General features: G+C 36.6%; 1 protein-coding gene across 4 annotated transcripts in view; it reads right to left on the reverse strand.

Moving 5' to 3' along the window:
• The window catches only part of BTBD10 (BTB domain containing 10), a 74,325-nt gene extending 48,112 nt beyond the window's left edge, over window positions 1–26,213 (reverse strand). Inside the window, exons 1-2 of one of the 4 annotated variants that reach the window (XM_059136690.1) lie at window positions 25,384–25,589; window positions 6,694–6,851 (exon numbers count right to left, since the gene is read on the reverse strand). In XM_059136690.1, the coding sequence (XP_058992673.1) occupies window positions 6,694–6,794 (101 nt within the window). In that variant the 5' untranslated portion in view covers window positions 6,795–6,851; window positions 25,384–25,589. Of the gene's footprint in view, window positions 1–1,621; window positions 1,974–6,693; window positions 6,852–25,383; window positions 25,591–25,980 lie in introns of those variants that run through there. The other 3 variants (XM_059136672.1, XM_059136700.1, XM_059136681.1) reach the window with 3 other exon arrangements.
• Between the last annotated feature and the right edge of the window lie 270 nt (window positions 26,214–26,483).

A 26,483-nucleotide genomic window follows, 5' to 3' on the forward strand; every position in this document is an offset into this window, starting at 1 on the left:
TTTACTGTGTAGTCACACTAAGGATCTTTCTCTGTCAGAAAAATATCAAAATCACATTTTTACTTAACTCCCTAAAACATTCTTCCTTTTTTAAGAAAAATTTATCCTGTGGAATCATGCTGATCTTTTCTCTAATCAAAAATTAGGAAAACTCAAACTGACAAATTATAAAATAAATATACATAAAACACTACACAGTTCTTAAGAATTATGCTATATAAGACTATTTCATGACATAGAGGATGTTCATAATTAAGTGTAAAAAAAATGGGTTATATAACAGTACATACAGTGGTAATATTCAAAACCACCTTTAAATATATATGTGATTTTATATTTTTATACTTACACAAAAAATAGGTTATATCAAAAAATATTTAAGCTATGATCAAAAGAAAAATGTTTTAACATATTTTTATATTTTTCTATGTGCTTTCTGTATTTATCAAATTCATATAATGAGTATGTATCACTTTTAAAATAACACAGGCATTATTATTTTAAAGAACCAGCAAAACCAGAGAAAAATATCAAGAATAAAACAAAAAGGTTAAGCTTGAGATTTCTGCTTTTATAACTCTATTACTAAAAGAAGCTTAGGAAAACATTTCTGGATACCAAACCACAAAAAAAAAGCCAAAATACAAGATATCACTAGCTAGCCTAAACATATAAATAAGTTGTGACAACCATCAAGATGACCATTTGAACTCCTAGAAATTAAATGGGGGCAATCACAAAAAGTTCCTGTCATTTCAAGGAAAGGCTCTTATTAACTATTTAAAAACATTAAAAATAATTTTAAAATATATATCCCCCCAAATCCCTATAAAATGAAGCATCAATAGGACAGGAATAATGAAGACAAAAGAAAAAATTATTCTTAAGTGTTTAATACTGAGCTAAAATTTCTAAATAAAGTAAGCAATGTCACCTGTTAAGATTTAAAATCTCATAGCAAGAACAATTATATTTATTTAGAAATTCTCTCTGGTTGCAAATCATTTTGCAATAACCCAGAAACTTATCTAATTTGCTCTCTAGTTCAAGGGCAACATCTAGATCATCTATTCAGAGTCTACTATGTTCCAAGAGACTAGAAAAAAAGTCATGTTAACCAGTTAAAATTTATCATTCAAATATATTAAATTCTGTAAAATACTACTGTATATAAGTGGTCCAGCTAACCATTAATTCATCCAAAAATAAAAATACATTTATCCCTTTCTTTAGACAATTATTTCAACTATTCCATTTGTCTATCTTGAATTTAATTTTCAAATATATTAAAAATATTTTATATTAGTCTTTCCTTGAACTGTTTATAATATTCACAAAAAACAATACCAAACATAATGCATTCTCCCAAGTTACATGAAGAATCTAAGACTTAAAATGAAATAAGAAACAAAGCATCAAACCCATGAAAACAATAAAAACACACTCCATTTATTTTAAATAACTGGCCAGTAAGCCGACAATCAAGACATATGATCTTTTTCATCCAGAAAAGTAAATGATCATAATGAAACAAAGGCCAAACATCTTTCTCAATCTCTCTCATATTCAAAGATGTATAGAATTATAACCCAGTGATATCATGTAATAAATGAATACACACCTTACTTTAGTATATGCCAAGGTAGACACACAAAAACAAGAAAAAAATTCTGAAATCAGAGTATAAAGGGACTCTGCTTTTTCAAACAATGCAGCACTGAAAGCCAGGTCAGCATCCTTGGGCATTACTAGGAAACTTTAGCACATCTGATATTTCCATCATCTTCAAGATTCCTCTGAACAATCAGAAAATTTCCCAGTCTCCCCCCTGCGTCCCCTGTCCATAGACTTCTCTAGCTTTCCTCCCTCTACTGTGGAATAATGCTATTGCGGTTATTTAGGCTGCAAATGTTCAGAGATACAACCCCCTCTATATATTAATTCAGTTCATTTTCTCACAGACACTGACTCAGCCGTGGGTTGTGCAGCACTGACGTTTCTAACCAAACAGCATCGTGTGAGCTGTGATCATCCCATTTCTCCATCTCTGTGCAGTGATTGGATATTGTAATTGATAGACAGGCTGAAGAAAACTCAGGAGATGAGGGCTTGGTGATATGTAGCTATGTTGCCAAATGCCATCTGTAATGCTAATTCTAGCTGTGCCAGCTTGCCAGGTTTTAGAAAACTAAGATGCAGCTAACTTTCTTTTTTCCTTTTGATATTTTACTGTGTACCCATTCTGGGAAGTAAAGCTTCTCTTTAAAACCAAAGAAAAAATATTGTACTTTATGAATCCACTCAAGAACTATTCATTAAAGCAACCAAACTTTTCTATTTCTAAACTACTGCTGGGACTACAAAGTGACTTAAAAAGGAAACTGTAAAGCTCAACCTTCACGCAGTCTCAGAAGAAAGGAGCATGCGTACTTGTATGTGGGAATGAAACCTTGCGGCAAAGTCTGATATTGAATGTATGATGCGTTTATCTTTAGTAACCTGAGCAGACTGCAGATCTGAGTTTTAGTTATATTCAACCCAATTCAAACATTCAGGAGCTTTTAAGCATACTGTCAACTTAGCCATTTTAATGTTAGTTGTACAGAAAAGGTGCTTTCTTTTTCCCTTTTTAAGTAGCAAAAAACTCTTATAATTTGTAATTCAAAGTTGTTGCAATTCAAGCCAAACACACTTCAACTGAAATGATATTTAACCTCTCAGCAAGCTACACACTCCTCTATACAAGTATTAACCATACAACTACTTAGAAAGAAACAAAGTTCAGTAATTTTTTAACTAATTTATTTGTATGCACTCATTTAAGCCATAGGAAACATAGGCATCCTGAAGTCCATCCATGTTGAGATTAACTTCCTTGTCTTTTATATCACAGTGCTATACAAAGCAAATCTACATTTAAAATAAAATTCAAAAAAGTACCTTGAAGTTTATTAGATTGAAATGAAACCATAAGGCAAAGCCTCAATGGTAAGCACACATATATAGTAAGTCTTATCATTTATAGAATTCAAGAAATTTATTTTTATCATTGCTAGTAAGGAAAAGTAGAGGAAAAAAAATTTTAAAAATCTGAAAATGCAGGCAATTCCAAAATGTGAATAGAAAATATAAATTTATACAAGACTTTTAAAAATTATGCACAAAAATTGAACCAATAAAATACGCTATTTCTTTACTGCTGAAGACTGTCTGTGTCCTTCCAAAATTCATAGACTGGAATGTATTCCCCCAATGTGATGGTATTTAGCAGTGAGGAGGTAATTAGGTCTTGAGGGCAAAGCCCTCATAAACTGGATTAGTACTTGATAAAAAAGACCCCAGAGAGATTCATAGCCCCTTTTACCATGTGAAGACACAGCAAGCCCTTACCAGGTATGAAATGTGCCAGCATCTTGAGCTTGCACTCTCGAGCCTCCAGAACCATGAGAAATAAATTTGTTTATAAACCACTCAATCTACGGTACTCTGTTATAGAAGCCTAAACAGACTGAGACATTTGATTTTTATAAATTTAAATCCCCAACACTGTTTGAGGTGGCAATGTGTCCATCTACATTTCTTAGCTTCTAAGACCCAAAGAGGACCATATGACATAATTCTAGCCAATGATTTATAAGCAGATGCCTGCTGGAAATTTCTGAGAAATTTAATTCCCTACTAAAAATGAAACCCCTTTCCCACTGTCCCCTTCTCCCTTCTACCTCATTCTCATCTGGAAGGTAGACATGATGTCTGAAGCTACAGTAAACTATCTTGTGACCATGAAAAAAGAAGAAAATCAGGAATTTTTGATCCCAACAAACTTAAGCCACTAAATCCACATCAGGCATTGCCTATCTGCATACAAATCCACATCAGGCATTGCCTATCTGCCTGTCTACATACAAGAAAAATAAATCTCTAAGCCAGTGTTTTGTCTAGCTTTCTTTTGCTCAAATATCCCTAAAAATATACAAGATTAAAACAAACAAACAAACAAACAAACAAAAAACAGGATGAGTGCATAGAAGCCCAGATGAAACACAACTAGCCATGAGTTGAAAACAACTTAAAGCTAAGATAGGAGTACAGAGGGGTTTATTATACCTGTTTTCTCTATATGTATTTAAAATGTATCATAATAAGTTACTGAAAATGTTAAAAATAAAAAGAATGAGAAACTTGTTTATAAATTTTAGGTTTGCCAGGGTGCCTGGTGGCTCAGTTGGTTAAACGACTGCCTTCAGCTCAAGTCATGATCCTGGAGACCTGGGATCAAGTCCCACACTGGGCTCCCAGATCCATGGGGAGTCTGCTTCTCCCTCTTACCTTCTCCCCTCTCATGCTCTCACTCACTCTCTCTCAAATAAATAAATAAAATTTTTGAAAAAGAGATTATATAAATTTTAGGTTTGCAATTGAGAAACTGGATGGTTTGGGGCAAGTTTATTAACCTCGTTTTATTTGTTTGTTTGTTTCCCATTTGTCAACTGGGGAAACTAATACTATTCATAGAGTTCCACATTCAAATCTAATCAAGGTTATCTCCAGAAAGTCCCTGGTAGGAATGTCCATCAATCTACCTAATCATTCAAGGATTATTTCAAGTCTCATTATCACTCAGTTGATACTGACTGCTTCTTTGAACTTCCTTCTAATATTACTACAACTCACTACCACAGTTTGGTGCTCTATTGTCCTCTAATTGTTCCATATATGGATTTTAAGCATTCCATGATGTAACCCTGACAAACTTCTGAATCTCTACTGAACTGAGTGCAGTATCTCAACCATACTTGCTGGTTGTTAGTTTTTAAAACTTCCCAATTATTTTAGTATCAACTCAAAGAATGCCATTTTTAAAAAGTCAAATTGCTTATATTTTTAAAGTATCCTCAAAAGTATTCTTATGAACTAGAGGTCTCTAAAAATAAGCTGTTTTCCCTTGGGCAGAATTTCCATGAATGAGGTTAAAATAAGCTCAAAGGGGGCGCTGGGTGGCTCAGTTGAACGTCTGCTTTCAGCTCAGGTCATGATCCCAGGATTCTGGGATCCATACCCATGGGAGTGAGGGGGGTGGGGAGGTGGGTCTCTGCTCAGCATGGAGCCTGCTTCTCCCTCTCCCTCCTCCTCCCACTCCCCATTTGTGTGTGCGCTCTCTCTCTCTCCCTCTCTCTCTCTGTGTCAAATAAATAAAATCTTAAAAGAATAATCAGTTCAAAAGATTTCATGGTCTTTCCATCTTTCCATTAAAAACAAATAATGTATTGGTATTTATTTTCTATTTCTCTTTAATATTTTTCATTTAAATAACCAATATTGCTGCATTCTACCTGAGAAGAGCACCAAAAAAAGTTACTGATGTTATAGGTATCAAGAAAAGCTATGATGTTTGCTGTTTTTGAAATGAAACAACAGGAATGAAAAAGTACTAGTAGTTTTCCTCACGGTGCATTTCTTCTCTTCATATATAATGCAGTACTGTACATTAGCAGAAAAATATTAAGAACTAGGAAGGATAACAGAATTCACCTGGAAAAATGTATACAACATAGCAGATAAAAATATCCCACACTTAATGAGAAAAAATGAGTATCTCTTTAATCTCAGAGACAAAATAATTATCCATATAATAAGCAGGATAGAGAAGAAGTACAAGAGCACCAGTTGAAGCACACACACATATATACCCATGCCCCCCAAAATGAACAAATAAACCAAAAAACACTCATTATCATTGGTGTGCACTTATAAATTAGTGAGTCAACTTAACTTTTCCACTCTAGACCTCTCCACATTAAAAGTCCACAATAAAGATAGACATCTTGTCAGGAGACTTAAAGAGTACCAGTTACTCATACCTTCTAATTACAGTATATAGTCAAAGAGTACCTGAGTTACTTCTTCAAACTTACAAGAAAGATTTCAGTATCACAGAATGTTTTTAATTTTTTTAAGAAAACTGGTAACAGTTATCAGTGATTATGATAATTTTACATTCAAGAAAGTCGAATGTTTGATATTATTCTGTAAGTAAATATTTACAAAGCACAAAACTCTATGAAAACATGCTTACATACCTGTAATGTGTGAGGTTTATGAGCTGCCAATTAACACCTTAAAATAGCAAATCATAAAGTATTCTAAATGAGGTATTCCTCATTAAGTCACACAGTACAAAACGAAAGCTTTACATATAATATACAAATGGGCAGAAATTTTTGAGATGAATTTCATTTAATGCATCAAACTTCAAATGAACCAGAAGAGTCATTGCAGAAAGACTGATTTTCCCATTAGAATCGGGATGACAACATAATATGACACAGCCTATAAATTATTAGTGTATTTAGAACACAAAATAAATTCCGATTAGAGAGTTTTAAATACAAAGAAATAACCTGTCTTGCCAGAGCTCATAGTCAAATTAATTACAGCATTTATTCATGGGGTCGACTAAGGAGATTATAACATTATTTAGAAAGAGAAACAAAAATTCAAATAAATACAAATATAAGAAAATTAAAAAGAAATGTTTCTGTGAAAGTTTTTTAAGGAGAAATGCAAACATTATTTTCTGTAAACCAGCCCCCATCCTCTGACAGGACTTGCCACAACCAAATGCAGTTTGATTCTTTATAGAAGTCGATTTTATCAGAGCTTTGATATGTGAAATGCATATTTTCTACCTACCTTGAATGTTTATAAAGTTTACGAGGTCTACTATGCAATTTCCGATCCCAATTCTCTGGATCACTGGAGTTACTGTCATAAGGATGAGGCCGTCCTGCCATCCCACTTCAAGCTTCCTCACACTACTGCTCTGAAAGCACATATGTAGCACCCATAACCTACATAAAAGAGTAGTGTTGACCTTTAAATCTATTCCACGCAGAATAAAAAGTCAATAATTGTACATACTTTCTGATATTACTGTGACATATTTTTAAAGTGATGAGCAGGATTATAAAATACTAGACATACAAAATGCCACCAATGAGATTAAAATCAACATCAGAAGGCTTTTTAGGTATTTTTCATTTGATTCCTCTATTGAATCCACTACCCCCTACCCCCAACAGTTTAATAGAGTGCTATTTATATTTAGTAAATATCCCTAACTGCCATCTGTGTATCTCATGGTTCCAAACATTAATATCGAACCAAAAAAGGCAAAACAATTCCACAGAATGATTATTTCAGACAAAATTTCACCTAGAATACATTTAATTACTAAAACTTTTAAGATGCTTAACAAAACATCTAGTAAAACCAAATAACAAATTGATTTCTTTAATCAAGTTAAAAGACCCTGAATAGAAACTCAAAAAGAATTTAACATCATGTTTCTTTACATCCTTACATGTTTCTTTACATGTAATTACCACAAAAATATAGTATTGATGATTCATATACTTCATGCCTTTCATATGTGAGACTTGCGACAGTTCTATTATAGTCATAAAATAATAAGAAAGTTAACAGCTTTACAGAATACCTGAACTAAGTATTTTGAAGTATATTTCACTATCCAATTTAATCTTCACAATCACTTTATCATGCCCACAAACAAAAAACAGTCTCAGTCATGTAGTAACTTCACCAAAGGTCACAATGTTGGTAAATGGCAGGATTATAAAGAACAATGAAAATTTAGAATATAGAATGATGTCTTGATCTTGAAATATTCTCAGGCTGGAATATTTTGTTTGTAAACAGTAGATCAAATTTGACATTTAGAGACCGGAAACACCAAAAGAAAAACCAAATGAGGTCAAACAATTAGAACAAAGTTCTATAATTTGGACTAGAGCCCAGGTTTCCTGACACCCACTCCTGTATGCTTTCTATACACTTCTCCAAGATGGATTTGACAGAGGGAAGGGAGGAGGAATTATGCATAAAAGTAAAAAGGAATCCAGAACTGAGTTTCATAAAAAAATTCCCATACAATCTCACAAAAAATGCCAAAGGTAAACTTACTAAAATTGTGAGTACATCTCAGAGCTCAGAAAAAAGAAGTATTTCCATAAAAAATAAAAAAGGAAATATTTCCACTTTATAGAAACTTTTGCTATTTTATAATTTTTTTCTTCATAGCTAGTTAGTAATTTCTTTCCAAAAGCAATTGAAAATCTTATAATAAGTGAACACTTTAATATAATAAACATGTAAATATTTAAGTAAATCAGTGATCTATCAAAAATAATAGAAAAAGGAGTGCCTGGCTGGCTCAATTGGAAGAGCATGAGACTCTTGATCTTGGGGCCAGGAGTTGAAGCCCCACAGTGGGTGTAGAGATTACTTAAATAAACTTTTTAAAAAAATAACAGAAAAGGAGAAGGGGGAGAATTGTACAATGACTAATTCAAATTGCTCAGCAAACCCCACACAGTTTATTTGCTGTATGCTCCTGGAAAAGAAAACATGTTTCTTTAAGGATCACTGTGATTAAAAAATCAGATAGCAGATGAACATAAAAACTATAAAATTATTTTGAAAACAAAAAGTCTCAATCTCTCTTCAGTTTTTAATTATAAAAATTAAAATATTTTTACTAAAAAAGAAACTCTTTAGACATCCAAGTGGGGGCACCTGGGTGGCTCAGTTGGTTAAGCATCTGCCTTTGGCTCAGGTCATAATTTCAGTTCTGAGATGGAGTCTCACATCAAGCTCCCTGCTCAGTGGCTAGTCTGCTTTTTCCTCTCCCTCTGCCCTTCCCCACCTTGTGTTCTCTCTTTCATAAATAAAATTAAATATAAAAACTCCTTAAAACTTCAATTTGAGATTATATCTAGTTATGCATACTGAAGAGATGAAGCAGAAGAGAAGGGTGAGAATGAACAAATCAGAGACAAGGAAAAAAAAAATCAGAAAAAAGTAGTCACAGAGCAAGTGGGACACAAAAGGTAAAAAAAAAAAAATTAAGAAAAATTGATAAAAAGGAAAAAGAAAAATGTAGAAAGGCTTAGCTTAGGTGTAGAATGAGATTTAGAACATTTTTTGCCTTATTTATAGAGGTCTTCCAGTAAGCTATTTCAGGAATTAACATTTCTTTTTTTTTTTTTTTATAAGATTTTATTTATTTATTTGTAAGAGAGAGAGAGAGTGAGAGCGAACGCAGGCAGACAGAAGGGCAGGAAGAGTCAGAGGGAGAAGCAGGCTCCCTGTAGAGCAAGGAGCCCGATGTGGGACTCGATCCCAGGACGCTGGGATCATGACCTGAGCCGAAGGCAGCTGCTTAACCAACTGAGCCACCCAGGCGTCCCAGGAATTAACATTTCTTTACAAGAGCATTTTATCTCCTCCTAACCCTTAACTATAAGACATACCCCCTATGGACACCCAAAGATGTCCACTGAGAGAAGAATGACCCTAAACCATAAGAGGAAGTGACTAAAATATACAACCACAAAGAACGCATAAGGTAAATTAAGATCCACATTTTCCAGCATTTTCCAGAGGGTAGCATGTAACTAGCAGAAAGGAAATAACAATATGTTACTAATCAATCCTATTAATAAGCATGTATTTTACAGCTAGACACAAAAAAGTGAAGAATTTCTGATGAAAACTACCAAAAAGGTCCACTGGAAAATCATAATTACATTTCATTTGTCATTAAAACTTGGGTATCACCACGTGAAAGATTTCTCCCCAATCCTTACTCCCAACAGTCATGGCTACAAACATGCTAAAAACAAGTGAAATTCAAGTTGAGATACCTGGAAAAAATATGCCTGTGTTTGCCTAGATGTGCTCCTGTGTTTTCAAATTTTATTGATAAGCTACAGATAAAACTACAAATAGATAAAAGGCAAATGACACACATTATATACTATTTTGAATTGTCTAGTACCTTTTTTTGGTGGTTTTACTAAAGCACAGGGACAGGACCTGTGGACAGAAAGAGCTGCTGCTGAAATGTCTAATAATCTATCTTAACCAATCTCTGCATCACAGTTGGTGACATATTTTATTTTTTATTTTTTAATATTTTATTTATTTGAGAGAGAGAGAGCACAAGCGGGGGGGAGGCGTAGAGGGAGAGGGAAAAGCAGATTCTCTGCTAACCAGGAAGCTGGACGCGGGACTTAATTCCAGGACTCTGGGATCATGACCTGAGCTGAAGACAGATGCTTAGCCAATTAAGCCACCCAGGCACCTGGTGACATATTTTATTTCATTCATTCAAGAACTTATGGAACACTGAATACAATACAAATTATTTTAAGATGCTAAAGTAGGGGTGCCTGGGTGGCTCAGTGGGTTAAAGCCTCTGCCTTTGGCTCAGGTCATGATCCCAGGGTGCTGGGATCGAGCCCCACATCAGGTTCTCTGCTCAGCAGGGAGCCTGCATCTCACCCCAACCCTGCCTGCCTCTCTGCCTACTTGTGAATTCTGTCTGTCAAATAAATGAATAAAATCTTAAAAAAAAAAAAAAAAAAAAGATGCTAGAGCGAGTTGTATGTTGTTCCTGTGCTCCAAAACTCACCCTAGCAAGCCAAAAAAGCCTCAGCTGAAGCTTCCATATACCACTTACTCCGTGTCTCTCTCCTACCTGCATAGTTACTACACTCTTACTTACACTCTTACAATTCTTCATGTCCATTAAAGTTTGGGTGTTCTTTAGGATTCCATCATCATTTGCTGGGCCCAGGGAGACACCAGACAAAACCATGAGACCAAACCCTTGACAACATCAACTGTTTTATATACTACCTACACTCTGTCTTCATTATCGCTACCTGAATTCTTCAATAAGCACCCCAAATTCAACAACAGCAGGATCTTTCTTGGCCTCCCACATCAGCTAGTGTCATCTCTATTCACTAAGTCAAGAACCCTAAAGTCATTCTTGACTTCTTATTTCCCAACATCAAGTCTACTTCAAAACATTCTTTTGGGTCCTTCTCTCCCCCCTTTTTTTTTTCTTTTAAGATTTTATTTACCCATTTGACAGAGAGCACAAGCAGGGGGAGCGGGAGAAGCAGGCTCCCAGCCCAACAGGGAGCAGGATGTGGGGCTCGATCCCAGGATCCCACAGACACTTTACTGACTGAGCCACCCAGGCACCCCTCTCCTTTTTCATTCTAAGGCTGCTGACTTCATTAAAACCTTAACATCTATCAATAAGGCTCCTGGTTGGCCTCATTCTAAAAACATTTAATCCTTGTTTCCTGACCTAAACTCCTTATTATAAAAAGTTCCTTTATAAATAAGTTCCTTATTATAAAAAGTTCCTCTAAAATATGACTCTTAGGGTGCCTGGGTGGCTCAACTGGTTAGGTATCTACCTTGGGGCTCAGGTCACGATCCCGGGGTCCTGGGTTCAAGTCCCGTGTCAGGCTCCCTGCTCAGTGGGAAGTCTGCTTCTCCTTCCTCTGCCCCTTCCCCCACTTGTGAGTGTACCCGCACACGCGCGCGCTCGCGCTCTCTCTCTCAAATAAATAAATAAATGAATCTATCTTTTAAAAAAATAAGATAAAATAGGACTCTTGCCTCCCCAATGTCTACTTCATATAAGGCAAACTAAAATTTACTATTGTATTGATCTTGTAATCAAAAAAATAATTACTGGACTACTGGAAACAAAGTTCTTAGAAAACATGTCACAGTTCATTGCTATTTTTAGGCATGACAGAAATAATCACAATTCTAAATAATTTAGAAATAATCTGTACAGAGGCTGAAACAACTGAGTGTACTGGCTAGGGACATGCACTAAGGAGACTGCCAAAAATCAGCTAGGAAAAAGGCAATTGATTACTCTTCTTCTCTTGGATATTGCCATCTAAAAAAGGGTGGATGGAGGAATAGAATCTTCAGGACTACAATAAATAAATAAGTGGCCTTTGGGATATTATTTCCAGGTAGTATTAATTAATGGCAATGAACCACAGAAGGATTTTTTTTAAAGATAGTATATAGAAACTATTTATTGTCTTTACTATGTATCAATGAGCTAAGAAGTTTAATTTTCTCCTATTTAAAGCTTGCAGCAACCTAATATTATAATCCTGTTTCACAGATGAGGAGATTTTTGAGCTAAGATTAGAATCCCAGTCTAACAAAAAGCTCAAGTTCTTTCCAATGTACCAAGCTAGGTACACAGAAATTCACATATTTGCTCCTATCGCCCGCAGATTTTGTTTTTTCTTAAACTTCAGCCAAATTTGGCTTTGTCCATCCTGTTGAGATCTCACTCTAAATAGTGCTATTATATAAAAACTTCCTTATTAACATAAAATTGTTTTTCACTCTCAAACTTTGCAAACAAAGTAATTCAAGTATGGTGGTTACTGGAGAGAAAGACCTGACAGGTAAAAGGGAAAACAATGAAAAGAACAAAATCACATAGTGATGCCAGGGCTATGAGCCTAGGACTGCCTTCAGCTGCACAAAAAGGCAAATATACAGAAGATATTTCATCTACATCAAGAAGTGGAGAGGCTGGAGAGAGTGAATACTGCTACATATAATTGTGAAAGAAATAGAAGAGGGAGAAATAACTTTTAAAAGAAAAGTAGGGCACCTGGGTGGCTCAGTTGGTTAAGCGACTGCCTTCGGCTCAGGTCATGATCCTGGAGTCCTGGGATCGAGTCCCACATCAGATTCCCAGCAGGGAGTCTGCTTCTCCCGCCAATCTCTCTCCTCTCATGCTCTCTCTCTCTCTCTCAAATAAATAAATAAAATCATTAAAAAAAAAAAAAATTTAAAAAGAAAAGTAAACCAGAGGGGTGAAAAGAAACTTCCCACAAAGGCAGTCAAGTGAAGTGATCACGTGAGCCCCTTGTAGACAACAATGATTTATTATCTGGATAAAATATTTTTAAAACTGGAGTTTAAAAGCATTGGCAAATGTCCCAAAGCACAAAGTAGTGGGGGGGAAAAGCGTATCCTGAAAGGGAACAGACCTGTAAGTTCAAAGGGAAGTTTTTATGCTGAGTGCCCTTCCCAACCCCTATAAATATGGTGAAGGAAACCAGACAGCCATACAGCTCAAAATAGTAGAGAAAACACCAAAGCTGGAAGTGCAGCTGGAAATTCAAGTCAGACTTATTGGGAATGAAAGAACCACAAAGGTACTGACCCAAAAATCTGAGCATAAGGTGTGCTTAGCTAAATTAATCATGTACCAAAGGGAGAGCCCAAGTAGCCTCTGCAGTAGACTATAGAGGAATTTACCCTTGAAAACTGCAGGGCATAAGATCTAGGAGTTGGATGCTTTTTAAACTGAGTGCATTCCCCAACCAGACACAGCCCAAGCTGCAGAAAGCTGAAGCCCTTACTGGCTTAGGGTGTCGGGGGCAGGCAGAGGAGCTAGAAATTAAGGGTGAGCTCCAAAATCTGAATATAATCTCAGCCCAAATTTTTGGCTAACCACTAAATCACACAGGTGGGAAAGAACTTTCCTCCACTCACTCCACAAGAGACCAAACTGAAAAACAAGTAGCTGGAAGAAGAACCAAGCACAGGTATTTGTTAGAATATACTGCTTGGGAAAGAATGTTTGCAGATTGAATCCAGGCAAGTTAATGTAACACTAGAACATAAAAAAAATAATGCTCATGACAACATTACAATGCTCTGATTTTAGCCAAAAATTATGAGATGCAAAGAAATAATGAAGTAAAAAGGCAATCAATAGAAAGTGACTCCAAGTAGGTCCAGACTTAGAATTTAGCAAATGATGACTCCAAACCTTATATGTAAACAATTAAGGGAATATATTCAAAGAACTAAAATAAGAAGGTGGTTTTAACGAGTTGCAGACAGGGAATCTCAATAGACAAGTGAAAACTATCAAAAAATGAAAAATTCAGTTCCAGCTGAAAAGAGCAATAACTAAAATGAAAATTTCAATTAGATGGGCACAATAGCAGGCAAGGTGAGAAAAAAAGGGAGGGGGGGCTTGAAAATAGATGAGTAGAAATTATCCAATCCATAGAATACAGAGAAAGACGGGGAAAAAAATGAATGTATCTGTACACACGTAATAATACAACATTTAAGTAACTGGACTTACTACTGATACACTCAACAAAGTGTAATTTCAAAAGTGTTATGGTAAGTTAAAGAAGCCAGACTCAGGGGCGCCTGGGTGGCTCGGTGGGTTAAGCTGCTGCCTTCGGCTCAGGTCGTGATCTCGGGGTCCTGGGATCGAGTCCCGCATCGGGCTCTGTGCTCAGCAGGGAGCCTGCTTCCCTCTCTCTCTCTCTCTCTCTGCCTGCCTCTCCGACTACTTGTGATCTCTCTCTGTCAAATAAATAAATAAAATCTTTAAAAAAAAAAAAAAAAAAAAAAAAAAAAAAAAAAAAAAAAAAGAAGCCAGACTCAAAGTTTGCATACAGATGATTCCATTTCTATAACATTCTCAGAAAGAAAGGAATATAAAACAGAACACAGTCAAGGAGAGCACAGTTTAATTTGGAGATGGGGGAGGAGGGCAGTTTGATGGAACTGTTCTGTATCTGGATTACGGTGGTGGTGGTGGTGGTTAAGCCACTGTATGCCTTTGTCAAAATTTGTAAGACCTGGGGGCCCCTGCCTTAGTCAGTTAATCATCTGACTCTTGATACCAACTCAGGTCTTGATCTCAAGGCTGTGAGTTTAAAAAAAAAAAAAAAAAATCCTAAGACCTATACACCAGAGAATTTTACTGGATGTAAATTTTAAAAGAAATCTTAAAAAAAATTATTATTATTATTATAGATCCCCCCATATGATCATTATGCAAACAGTATGTGTTATATCTGACTAAATTTTGTGTAACTAGTTCCATGATATCAAATTTAAATGATTTATGTTCTCATTTAAAATCTATTCATTAAATACTTAGCACCTTTTCAGGCATTTTGCTAACTGCTGAAGATACTCACAGATTTAATAAAACTGCATGAAATTCCCCTTAAAAGTAGGGAACGTTGTCTATCTACAGGGCTTCCTTATCTAATTCCACCAAAATCTAAGACTTCCAAAGTCAATTCACATTCAGCCCTTCATCTCCCAGAGGTGACCCAGAGACAAAATCTCTGAGGTAACTAACCTTATGCAATTGCTATTTAAATTTTGCTGACTTCTTGAAGGCATTAATACTTCAGGAAATGTTTCGTTTGTTTGTTTCATCCCACCTTAAACAGATGAATAAATATTGATAATCTTTCCATATCTTACCCATTTTCTAATTACCTACATAGCATTGTAAAGAACTGGATGCTGTTTGTACTACTAAATTCTTAAAATAAGAATTTAAAAGACATGGTTTTTTTATATTCCAAAAACATCTTAAGTTTTGTTTCCTGTGCATACGCCCCCTTTTCCTTTTTTTCTATGACCAAATTTTGCCTTCAAAACTAAAAGCATCTTAAACTGAAATAAATCACCTTGACATAAAATTTAATATAGACAAATCTCCAATAAGCTGATGAAGTGTCTAAATCAAAGGAGATTACATTCAACTCCTAAGAACCAGCATCCTTTAAACAAAGTCAGACTCTTAAATGTTTTCATTTTTCCTCCATGACCCCTTAAACAGAATTTTAAACAATATTTTTCCCCACTCTGGGAGTCTTTTAAAATACGTTACGTATCTTCTTCATATAACTTTACATTTTGCCCTGTTATTTCCAGAACCTTCTAGTCCTTTGAGATTTTTTGCTTCTCTGCCATCAATTCAATAGGCTAGAAAAGGCCGTAAATATGATTCAAGTTCTAGACTACATTGCTATCCACAGAACTTTGTGTTATAATGAAAATGTTTTATTTTTGCCCTGTTCAAAAAGTAACCATTAGCCATATGTGGCTACTAAGCACTTAGGACGTACTACAACTGAGGAAATTTTTAATTTTCCATTTTAATTAATCTAAATTTAAAGAGCAGTATGTGGCTAGTTAACTACCATATATGCCAGCAAGTTAGAGGCAGAATATCAGTGCCTGGCACCACCACCCCCCTCAAAAAAGTTATTTTCCTCTAAATGTTTCATTTTAAGGACTCTAAAACTTGCCTTGAGACAAAATACTTGCACATACATATACACAAACTAGTTATCTTTGTGTCTAATATTATAGGTAGTGTTCAACTTTATTAAAATAAATTTTATTTTCTTATATTCAAAGATCATAAAGGCTTATTTCAAAAACTAAAAGTCTGTTGTACTGGTATATGAATAGACAAACAAACCAAAAGAAGAGAAGAGAAGGTCTAGAAATAGATCCCTAAAACATAAGAAAATTTGATATACGATAAAGAAGTAGCTTCTCGAATCATCTGAGGAAAGGACAGACACTAATAAGTGGTATTGGGACAAATGGATAAATAAACATCTGTGAAAACATAAAACTCAATCCATACCTCACAAATACTTGGATACACTCCAAAAAAATCAGCTATCTAAATGTAAAAATTGAAATCATACAATACTGCAAAAAACAGCAGGAATAATAAACACAACTTAAAGACTTTTTACTATATAAAGAACTCTTTAAAAAGAGAGGGAAAAAAAAAAAAAAACAAATAGCTCCCCTCTCCAAAATAGAGAAGGATGCACAGTAGACATGGGAAATTCTCAGAAAAATAAAGGCAAATAAGCAGCCTTAAACCTATAAAAGTATGTTCAACTCAACTCATAAGAGAAATGCAAGATAACACTTCAAATTTTGACCATATATTCTGTTGATCAGACTGAAGAAATGGAGATTCTCTGCATTCTCATAACTGCTAATGAAAAACAATTCCCCATGGAGAGTAATTATGCGATCTCTAAATTATACAAATGTTTACCAGCCCCACTTCTAAGAATCTCCTGAAGATATAACTCTACAAATACTAATCAAATATTCAAAATATATTCACTGTGGCCTTATTTCTAATGGCAAAAGACTAAAAACATCTGAATGTACATCAGCAAAGACTAAACAAATAAAATGTGGTACATCTACACAATGAAATACTATGCATATATAAAAATTAAGGGAGGGGTGCCTAGGTGGCTCTCAGTCCATTAAACAACTGGCTCTTCATTTCAGGTCAGGTCATGGTCTCAGAGTCATGAAAGCAAGCTCCATCTCAGGCTCCAAGCTGGGCATGGAGTCCATCTAAGATTCTTTCTATCTCTCTCTTCCACTGCCACAGCCCTCCCACCTCACTGGTGCATGCTATCTCTTTAATTAATTAATTAATTAATTAAAGGAGATCCTCAAGTACAATTGTGGATTAATATCCAAGATATGTTAGGTGGGGGAAAAAAACGAGTGAAAAACAAGTAGTACATGGTTTGTTAACTTTTGTGAATAAATTAAATATAAACACACACACACACACATAAATACAAATATACATATATTTATTTTTGCAATAAGAATTAGAAGAATAACCAAGACTCTAATAGAAATGGTTACCTACAGGGGCAGAATGGGAATGGGGTGAAAGGAATACAAATATAAGCAAGACTTCTGGGTATTCTTTTTATATAGTTTTGATATTTGAACCATATATTTATATATTCTAAATAAATAACTAAAAAGTCTACTACTACCATGTCCTAAAGTGTACCATTTAATGTTTTTTTTAAATAAACGGTAGATGTCCTTATAAATATAATTGCAGATTTAGTAGCAATAAAAAGGATTGCCATGTCACTCAAATTCATTCACCTCTTATTAACTACCTCCACCTAGAATAGTAATGACCAAGACATATTAAAATAGAATCTTGAAAGAAAAAGATGAAGCCATCCTCCTGGGGAAGTTTAGCAGACCAATGGTAGATTAAATATGTTTCAGCATTAAGAAAACTCCAGCCAAATATGTAATGAGATTTTTCAAGTAGGACTGAGGCACAGGGTGTTCTAAATGCACCTAATTCAGGGAACCTTGGATAATAAGTTGGATTTTCATATATATTTCATATATATTATGACTGATATATGCTAATCCACATATCAATCCTATAAGACACAGAGGTGTCTTTTATAAAAAATTGAGAAATTGGTTAAGGCTTAAAGGGATTATGTTATTTGCCTAATGTCACAGCAAATAAATAAATCAAGACACAGATACACATCTCTGTAGTCAAAATCAGTGTTTTTTCCACCATACTATACAGTCTTTCAAATTTAATATGCAACCCATCAAAATGCTATACCCAGAAAATAAGTGTGTTAGTGGTAGCACTTCAAATCCCTACAAGAAAGATAGATATACAGACAGATTCAAGGTTAGATAGATAGATTCTAAAAAAAATAACTGCTTAAAACTATTTGATAAGATCCTTTCCTTCTTCATGAGTCTCACCCAAATTCTAAAAACTTCACAGTACAACATAAAATCATTAAAAAAAAAAAAAAAAAAAAACAAGGAGAAAATAAGTGAATGATTATCTGACTCTCAGAATAAGGAAGGAATTTCTAAGCCTCAAATCAAAGAAAAACACTATCAAGACAAAGACTGCTAGTCTGACAAACAAGAATGTGCTGCCAGCCAACTTATGCTAACATTCTCAGCAAAGACTGGTGAAAACTTCATTAGAGATCAGAATTAGGACTATACACAGGTTTCAAGAAACATTAAGTTAGACTACATAAAAATTCAAATAAAATATACCGTATTTTATTATACCAAACAAATATACCCAAAAAACCATAAGAAGTTTCATAATACAAAACAAAGAATTAAAATCTTAAATACATAAGGATATTTATATATCCATATTAAAATGCCACAACACTATGGGCAAAGGTCATAAACTAGCAATTTACAAAAACAAAATAGTGAATCAAAAATGGAGAACAGCAGAAATAGTCAACCTCAGTAGTAATACAAGAAACCCAAGTTAAATCTGAGATGTTTAACCTATCAAATGGTCAAAGATTTGTTGGTTGGTTTTAATAACAAGCAGTGATAGCTGAAGTACAGAGAAAATGGCTATTCAAGTTTGTGGGAACATATATTATAAAACTTTCAGGCTATTATGCACTTTGGCACAAGAATCCCTACTTTTAACTTTATCCTAACAAATACGTTCATTAAAGCATTTATGATGATAGAAGGGGAGAGGAAAGAGGAGTAAAGAAATGTTAGTTTTTAAGTCTATGTATCTGTTATATCATTCAAATTTTATTTTAATTTCTCAAAAGAAAAATTTGAAGTCACTACATACGGAATGATCCCAACTGCAGGGGCAAGGGAGGGAGGGGGTGGAAGCAATTATCATTGTGCCATGGGATTATAGTGCCATTTTCTTCCTTGCTCTTTGCTAAATGTCCCAAATTGCATGCAATGCATTATACTTTAATAGTAAAAAAGAAATTACTCCAAAAATATACTTTTAGAAGTAATTTTCAAAATACTCTTACAATTTCAAAACCAACAAGTGTTTAAGACTGCTGTCAAACAGTATCACTCACTGATGAATGATAAATGAAAGTAATGATGAAAGATGTCACACCACTTTTCTTCTAAAATATGACACTTTCTCCCTTAATGTTTTGAGTTCAACTAACTTAACAGCTGTATATATATATATACGTGTATATAAATAATGTATATATACTGTCATACCAGTATTAGATATACACTATGTAAACAGACAAAAAATGGAAACGAAAAAGGGATTTTAAATATATATAAATTATAATATATATAAATGAAAGTTCTACTTGGTCCTTCAGAAAAAATAAGTTCTCCATACATTCCCAGAAGTACATAACTGAAATAAACCACCCAGAATCAGAAGACTTGCAGATCTGAATACTAGTCTCAGCTTCCCCACTACCAGCTAGTAACTTCTATAAAAATCAGGTAAGAGGGTTTAATCTGCCCTTCCAAAAATTAGAGTATTAATGATTTAAAGTACTTTCAGTATTATGGTTTTATAATTCCACTACTTTCTAATAACTCAACATTCTTTCTCAAAAGAGAAACTCAGGCATTGTGAAATACTCAGTAAGAAGAAAACAATAGTGCCCCATAGCTACCATCTTTACAGAACTTCTTTAAGAAAACTCTAACAAATGAGGAACCAAAAGGACAGAGCAGATTATATTGTTTGCTCTCTAGATGTGAGAAAAATCAAATTTAATCTTGCATCGCATAAAGCACACTGTCCTGAATGAAATAATTACCTTTGAAATAACACAGCATTATATGCAAGACCATTCAAGAAAATTATAAAAATACTTTGTTGTACAATTTTGCACCTGAGATCTCAGATTCATATTCTGAAGGTATCTGAACTTTAAAGCTTACTTGTAAGGAGATATTTAACATAGTCTATAAACACTAAACATAGGATAATTTTCTCACCTGCTATAGCAATACCAGTCAAAGAAATAAAAGGGAGACAATCCAAATTAATAAAAAGAATTTTATATTTAGAAGCAAATAACAGCATCCCAATAGATGATTTTTTAAATGGAAAACCATCTCTCCAATGTATTCTTTCCCTTTTTGCTGCTATTCTACCTAGCATTCAAATTACATAGAATACCAGCTATCAGTCAATGGATGCCAACATGAAAAGCACGAAAAAGAGCTTTCTATTGTTCAATGTTGACGAGAATAAAGAAAAAAACATTTTAATTCCTAGTGGAAGTCATATGGCAAGGCTGTAAATAACCATTTGAACTTGTTTCCCTGCAAAAGAGATAGCTGGATATAAATTTACCTGATGGATGTGTTTCCAGATCATAGGCTATTTTCTGAGCATAAACACAGAACAAAGTGCTAAGAAGTGATACTCACTTTACTATTTACATAGCATTTTTACATGTTTTATTTTATTTTATTCTCAAATTCATTTTTCATTCTCTCTCCATTTTTTATGTAAGGAAGCAAAGGCTCATAGAGGTGAAGTAACCTCATAGAGCTTACTAACATTTGGCTTTAAATCCAGATCTAAATGATCCCAAATAAAGTATTACAAGCTGATAAGTGTGTTTACAATTAAAAATGACCTCAGAAAAGTATTATTCATACTTTCTAATCAAGTACTTCAGTGATTCACTATGAGACTCTCATTCCGAGCCAAATACTAAATGTTAATCTCAATTTGCAACCAAAAATATTAATAGATAATTCATTTCAATTATAAAGACAAAAATAAGTACCAAGTGCCAGACATTTTTATATTTTCAAACAGAAAAATATAAACTAGGAATTAAGGGCAAAGAAAGATGCTTTCATTAGCAAAGATATCTTTCAGCATCTTAGTGATTTTTAGCAATCTACTGTGACATAAGGTCATGTATTTCACATAAAATCTTTCTTCTTCTATGATCAAGTTCATACTGTTTCAAGTACTCAGCTCACTGTATTGCCATCACCTATTTGACATTTACTAACCTCTAATTCTCTCCCAGGTTCTCGGAATTCTGATTGCCTTCTATCTCTGTGCTCTAGACTACTACCTGCTTAGCAAGGAAATGTTTCAAGTATGTCAAAGTAAACCAGAGAAAGCCATGGGAAAAATGCAACATTAGCTTGAACCCTAACAAACATTCTATCCAAAAGGAGAAAAAAAAATCTTAAATAGTTCTTCCTCCATTAGTGAACACCTATAAACTACCTCTTCCTTCCTCACTGTGGGTTCATAACCAACAAAGAAACAAAATTGAGGAGTCAGACGGATAAAGATAAAAATACAGCTAAAACCAGTGGCCAAGAAAGCTTCCTATTATTTCAAACGTAAATTAAACTTACTTAGATTTGTAGATATACCATTTCCTTTTTCCTAATAGGGCCCAGCCTGCTCAGGTAAGTCTACCATACAGATATAAAGAGAATGTATATCCTAAGAACTGGGAGTTCCAAAAACAGAACCAGAAGGCACTGAGCAAAAACACTGAATCCCTTCTCCTCGTTTCACCTAATGCTTTCTTGGGAAGGCATTTCAGGGGGTTAAAAAAAAAAAAAAAAAAAAAAGGCAGGGCGGGGGGAGCTACTTCAAAGAGTTACTTACAAGTCATGGTAGAAGCGGGGTGGTAGGGGAGAATGTTGCCCCCATCAACAAACAATCGCCACAAGTACACAACAGATTCTTCAAAAATGTTTTTAAAACTTTCAAAAAGCAACACCTCACAAACATAATACATATCTCCTGTTTCACTTTTTATTCTAGAGAGAGGTGGAGAGACTGGATGAAGAGATTAATAGACTAATTGAACCTGAGAAGACCGGGTTAAAAGGAAGAAAACCAAGTTTGCAAACTACCGAAGAGGTCCTCATGAAAAACCAATATTCTCTGTAGTCCTTGTATGAGTTACAGTAAATTTAGCTGCAAAAGGCAGAGCTTTGTAAAACTGCACAGTAGATGAAAGGGTACTTCACCATTTTATCTTCCTTTTCAAAACTCTCTCCCTCACCTAGACTCCTCTCACCCTCGTCCCCTCCAAAGACTCCCCATCTTGCCTTCAATATGCCTAAGGTCCACTTCTTTCTAGGTCTGACCTCTAAACTTCCATTCCCCTCAGTCCAACTAAATATGAATCAGATTATGTGATTAAAGTATTTCCCACTAATGGGTAAATGTGCCTTAATCCACGGGGTTCAACTCTACAAATTATCACTAAACTCTACTATGTGTAATGCACTGTGTTTAGTCAAAGTAACTATTCTTAAAAGAAAAACTAACCACTGGGTTCAATTTTACAAATATCACTAAACTACTATGTGTAATGCACAACTAGTTATATCAAGTTTTTAACGTACGACGTAAAGAGGAGGATCATGAATGCCTGCTTCACATTACACTCCCCCAACCCATTTCTTTCTATCCCTATACATCCTCCCCTCACCCCATCTGCCAGGAACAGAACCCAAGAAATTAATATTGCTTCCAGTAAGAGTCAATGACCGGGAAGACAATGCGCCATGGCAGAGCAACCAATAAACATCAAAACTACAGATCAGTTATAGAGGGTCTCCTGAATTTAATTTCATGTGTTAATTACAAGTACAGTAAGAGGCCTCTCAGTGAATCAATTTCCTTACAAGATACCTGTAAATTAGCTTTGTTCAGAACCTTTAGTTATTAAGCCATAAATACTGAGAAATTTCTTTGGTTGTTTCCATGGTTAAAACAAAAAAGTACCAATCCCATTTGCTATACTGACTTCAAGGTTATTAAATTTGGCTATTAAATTTTTTTTGATTTTGTGTTTTATTTTTTTTCAGTGTTTCAAAATTCATTGTTTATGCACCACACCCCAGTGCTCCATGCAATACGTGCAACCCATAATACCCACCCAGGCTCGCAATCCTCTACTCTCCTCCCCACCAAAACCCTCTGTTTCTTGGAGTCCACAGTCTCTCATGGTTTGTCTTCTCCGATTTCTGTTTTGAATTTGACATTTTTCTCAAATCCTCCTACGTCAGAAATTCCAAACTGATATATTTGTTTTAAATCTTCTTTTTTCTCCCAGTTGTAAAATTTATTCATTCTGACCTAAAACAGAGGTCCAAAACTGGAAAGCAGGATACTACTGACAAGCTTGGGTTTGGTTAGGCCACATTAGGTTATTTTTAATTGTTTTAAGCAGTTGTCAATATTTTTAACAATCAAGAGACTGCATGTAAAAATCTAGATTTCCTGTGTTCTATTAAAAAGGCTGAAAATTGGGCCCACATTCACGTATGGCACTAATCAGGTGGACCTCTTAACTGAATGTCCCTCTAAGATGAGGCATAAGCTCCCTACTTTCAGTTCACTCATTCTCATCTGCCTAGTACCTGCAGGCATGTGAGTTTGCTATTCTTAACATACTCCTATGGAAGGTGCACATTTCCCAGCTCGCTCTCACATTTCACCAAGTCACCTAAACATAAAAAACCACAAAGCAGATCTTGCCGGTTTACAACTTAATAGTTAATAAAAATTTTTCACAAGGCTTAGAAGAAAGGTAAGAAAGATAAAAATTCAGACGGGTAACGGGTGACATAAAGGTAAAAAACCCATCTGAAAGCTTTTCTGGGAGGGGGAAAAAAAAAAGGTGAAAGAACTCAAAAACACAGAGACAATAAAAACCTTCCTGATGGAGCACTTTGTTAACTAACTCCATGATTCCTTACCATGGAGCACTTTGTTAACTAACTCCATGATTCCTTACCATGGAGCTCCATGCTTCAGATCCTCCCCTTAACTTTCTCTTTATACATAACAATAGCAGATAGGTCATAAAATCTGAGAAATTTGGGGATATTTATGAAACACATTTACACCTTTGGAAATAATTCTCATGCACTTTTGAAGTCTTCATCAACATCAAATTCTTTCCCAAGTATTTTCTACGGCTTTCCACTTTACATTCGTGACAACTACAGTCCTCATTTTCAAGGCTTGGACTTCAGTCCTGGACGGTTTCTCCAGCACAGAAACTTTTTTTGGCCCTTAAGGTTGCATTACTCATTAGACCTCTTATTCCAATCTCTACAGTCTATTTCATTCAAAATTTACCCTTAACCCCCTCTCTAAAAATTCTTGATCATATTTGTGCGGGGGGAGAAAGGGGATGCCTAATTGCCCCCCCAAAATCAATACACTGGGCTGCTTCACTGGGATTTAAATAAAAAGCATGAAAACGCTTGAAGATTAAGACATTTTAAAAATGATTTTTATATGCTAAGTGCCCAAAGAGACAAGTGAGGCTCTAGCTTTGGCAAGTGTGAACTTTTCATCACGGACTCTAAATACTGACAACTACTGTATGAGACCTAGGAGACCCAGGGATGGTCTCCTTGACCCCACACAAGCAAATTACCAAATGATGTCTCCTCTCCCTGCACCCCGTCCTCTTCCTGCACCACCCTAAAAAGCGTGTTAGGGGACTTGCCTCTGAAGAAGAAAAAAATGGGCAGCTTTTCTGTGCAGTGTTTGGGAAAACAAAGCTTTACCATACGCGATACTGTTAAAGCATAAAACCACGCAGCACCTTACAGGAGTCTCACTCCTCTTCACCCAAAGGGGAGAATACCTGCTACTCTATCCCCTATTGTGATGCGCCCTCCTGAGGCTGTCGCTACGTTAGCCCAGCGGTGACAGGAAAAGGGGCGGGGCACGGGGCAGCTCAGCCCTGGGAAGGAGGGATGAGGAGGGTATCGCCTTCATCCCCGGAGAAAGGCCTCGGGACTCCCAACCCAAAAACAGCACCCCGAAAACCCAAGTCCCATCCTTGCCACTCCGAACCGGTTACCAGCTGCCGGAGGCCAGAACACCCCCGCCCCCACAGTCTCCTAGCAGGGTCTAGGACGCCCAGACCACCGCCACAGCAGCCGGGCGCTCAAGCCCAGATTCGCCCTCCGCCCCCTTCCTCCTTTGCCCAGCCAAGCCCAGCCTCCGGCGCCGCCCCCACCGAGTTCCCCAGCTGAGCCCAGTCACCCTCGAACCTGCAGTCCCTCTTGTGTGTCCACGGAGGGCCCAGGCAAAGGCGGGGGTCAGGGACACCCCCGCTTCCTCCTCAACTGGATCCCTCCGGAGGTGTCTGTGGCGGCGGCCACTCAGGCGGCTGCGGCTAGCAGAGCCGCCCGGGCAGGTTACAGGCCGGCTCTTAAGCCTCTTCTCGCGAGAGCCCTGAGTCTGAGGAGGCGAGGCTAGTCGTGTTCTCGCGAGAATAGCAGCTCAACGCCCGGGGGTGGGCGGGGCGCCGAGGGTGTAGGCAGTTGAGGGAGCGGCAGTTTGGGTTGGGCTTTGTGCCTGGGGGCTGGGGTCGCTGAGTGCTGGGCGCCTATCCTCACGGACGTTAGTCTGGGGTTGGAAGGAGATCCTCAAATCTGAGTGGCTGCGAACAGAGTTACCCCCAAACCTTTGAGTCCCACGTTTTTCCTTCGACTTCCTGTCACCGTTAGAAAAAAACGGACAGCGTCTCCAACCCAGAGTTCTAGAGAAAAAGCTCTGGGACCCGGTGTGCCCAGGGAAATCGTTTCCCTCGATTGAGCAAACTCCGACACCGCCCCTGCGGGCTCAGCTGGCGGGTATTAACCCACCTGGGTCCGGGAAAGGCGGTCGTGCGCACGCCCGGTGTCCGCGGCTGTTTGTTTTTAAAAGCTGGCTTGGCGGGAACCGGGCTGCCGGCTGAAACTCCAGCAGCTGGACCGCCCAGCCCACGTCGAGAGGGACGCGGGTCGCACATTTTGCTCCTGGGGGCAGAGGGTCGCCGGTTCACGGAGTTTCAGTCCAACAACTTCACTGAGCCTACGGTGTGTCAAACGCCGGACGCTCCGTAGGGCTTGCGGCGGGGCGGGGGGGGAGAGGCGGGGAGTAGGAGAGGCGGTCTGCGCTCCCCGAGCTCACACCGCGTGGGCGAGGGGAGCCGGAAGGTGCGAACCCACTCTGCGGGGATAAAAACCGGGTCGCTCGCCGTGAGCTGCGGGAGCTGAGAGCGAGCTCTGCCTGCCGTGTGGAGGAAAGACTCCACCGGGCAGAAGGATGAGTAAGACTTGCCCAGTTTTGAGAAGAGTAGGAGGGGCGTTGCCAGCAAGAGGACGCA

Source organism: Mustela lutreola, chromosome 1 (genome assembly GCF_030435805.1).
Source record: "Mustela lutreola isolate mMusLut2 chromosome 1, mMusLut2.pri, whole genome shotgun sequence".
NCBI classification, from domain to species: Eukaryota; Metazoa; Chordata; class Mammalia; order Carnivora; family Mustelidae; genus Mustela; species Mustela lutreola.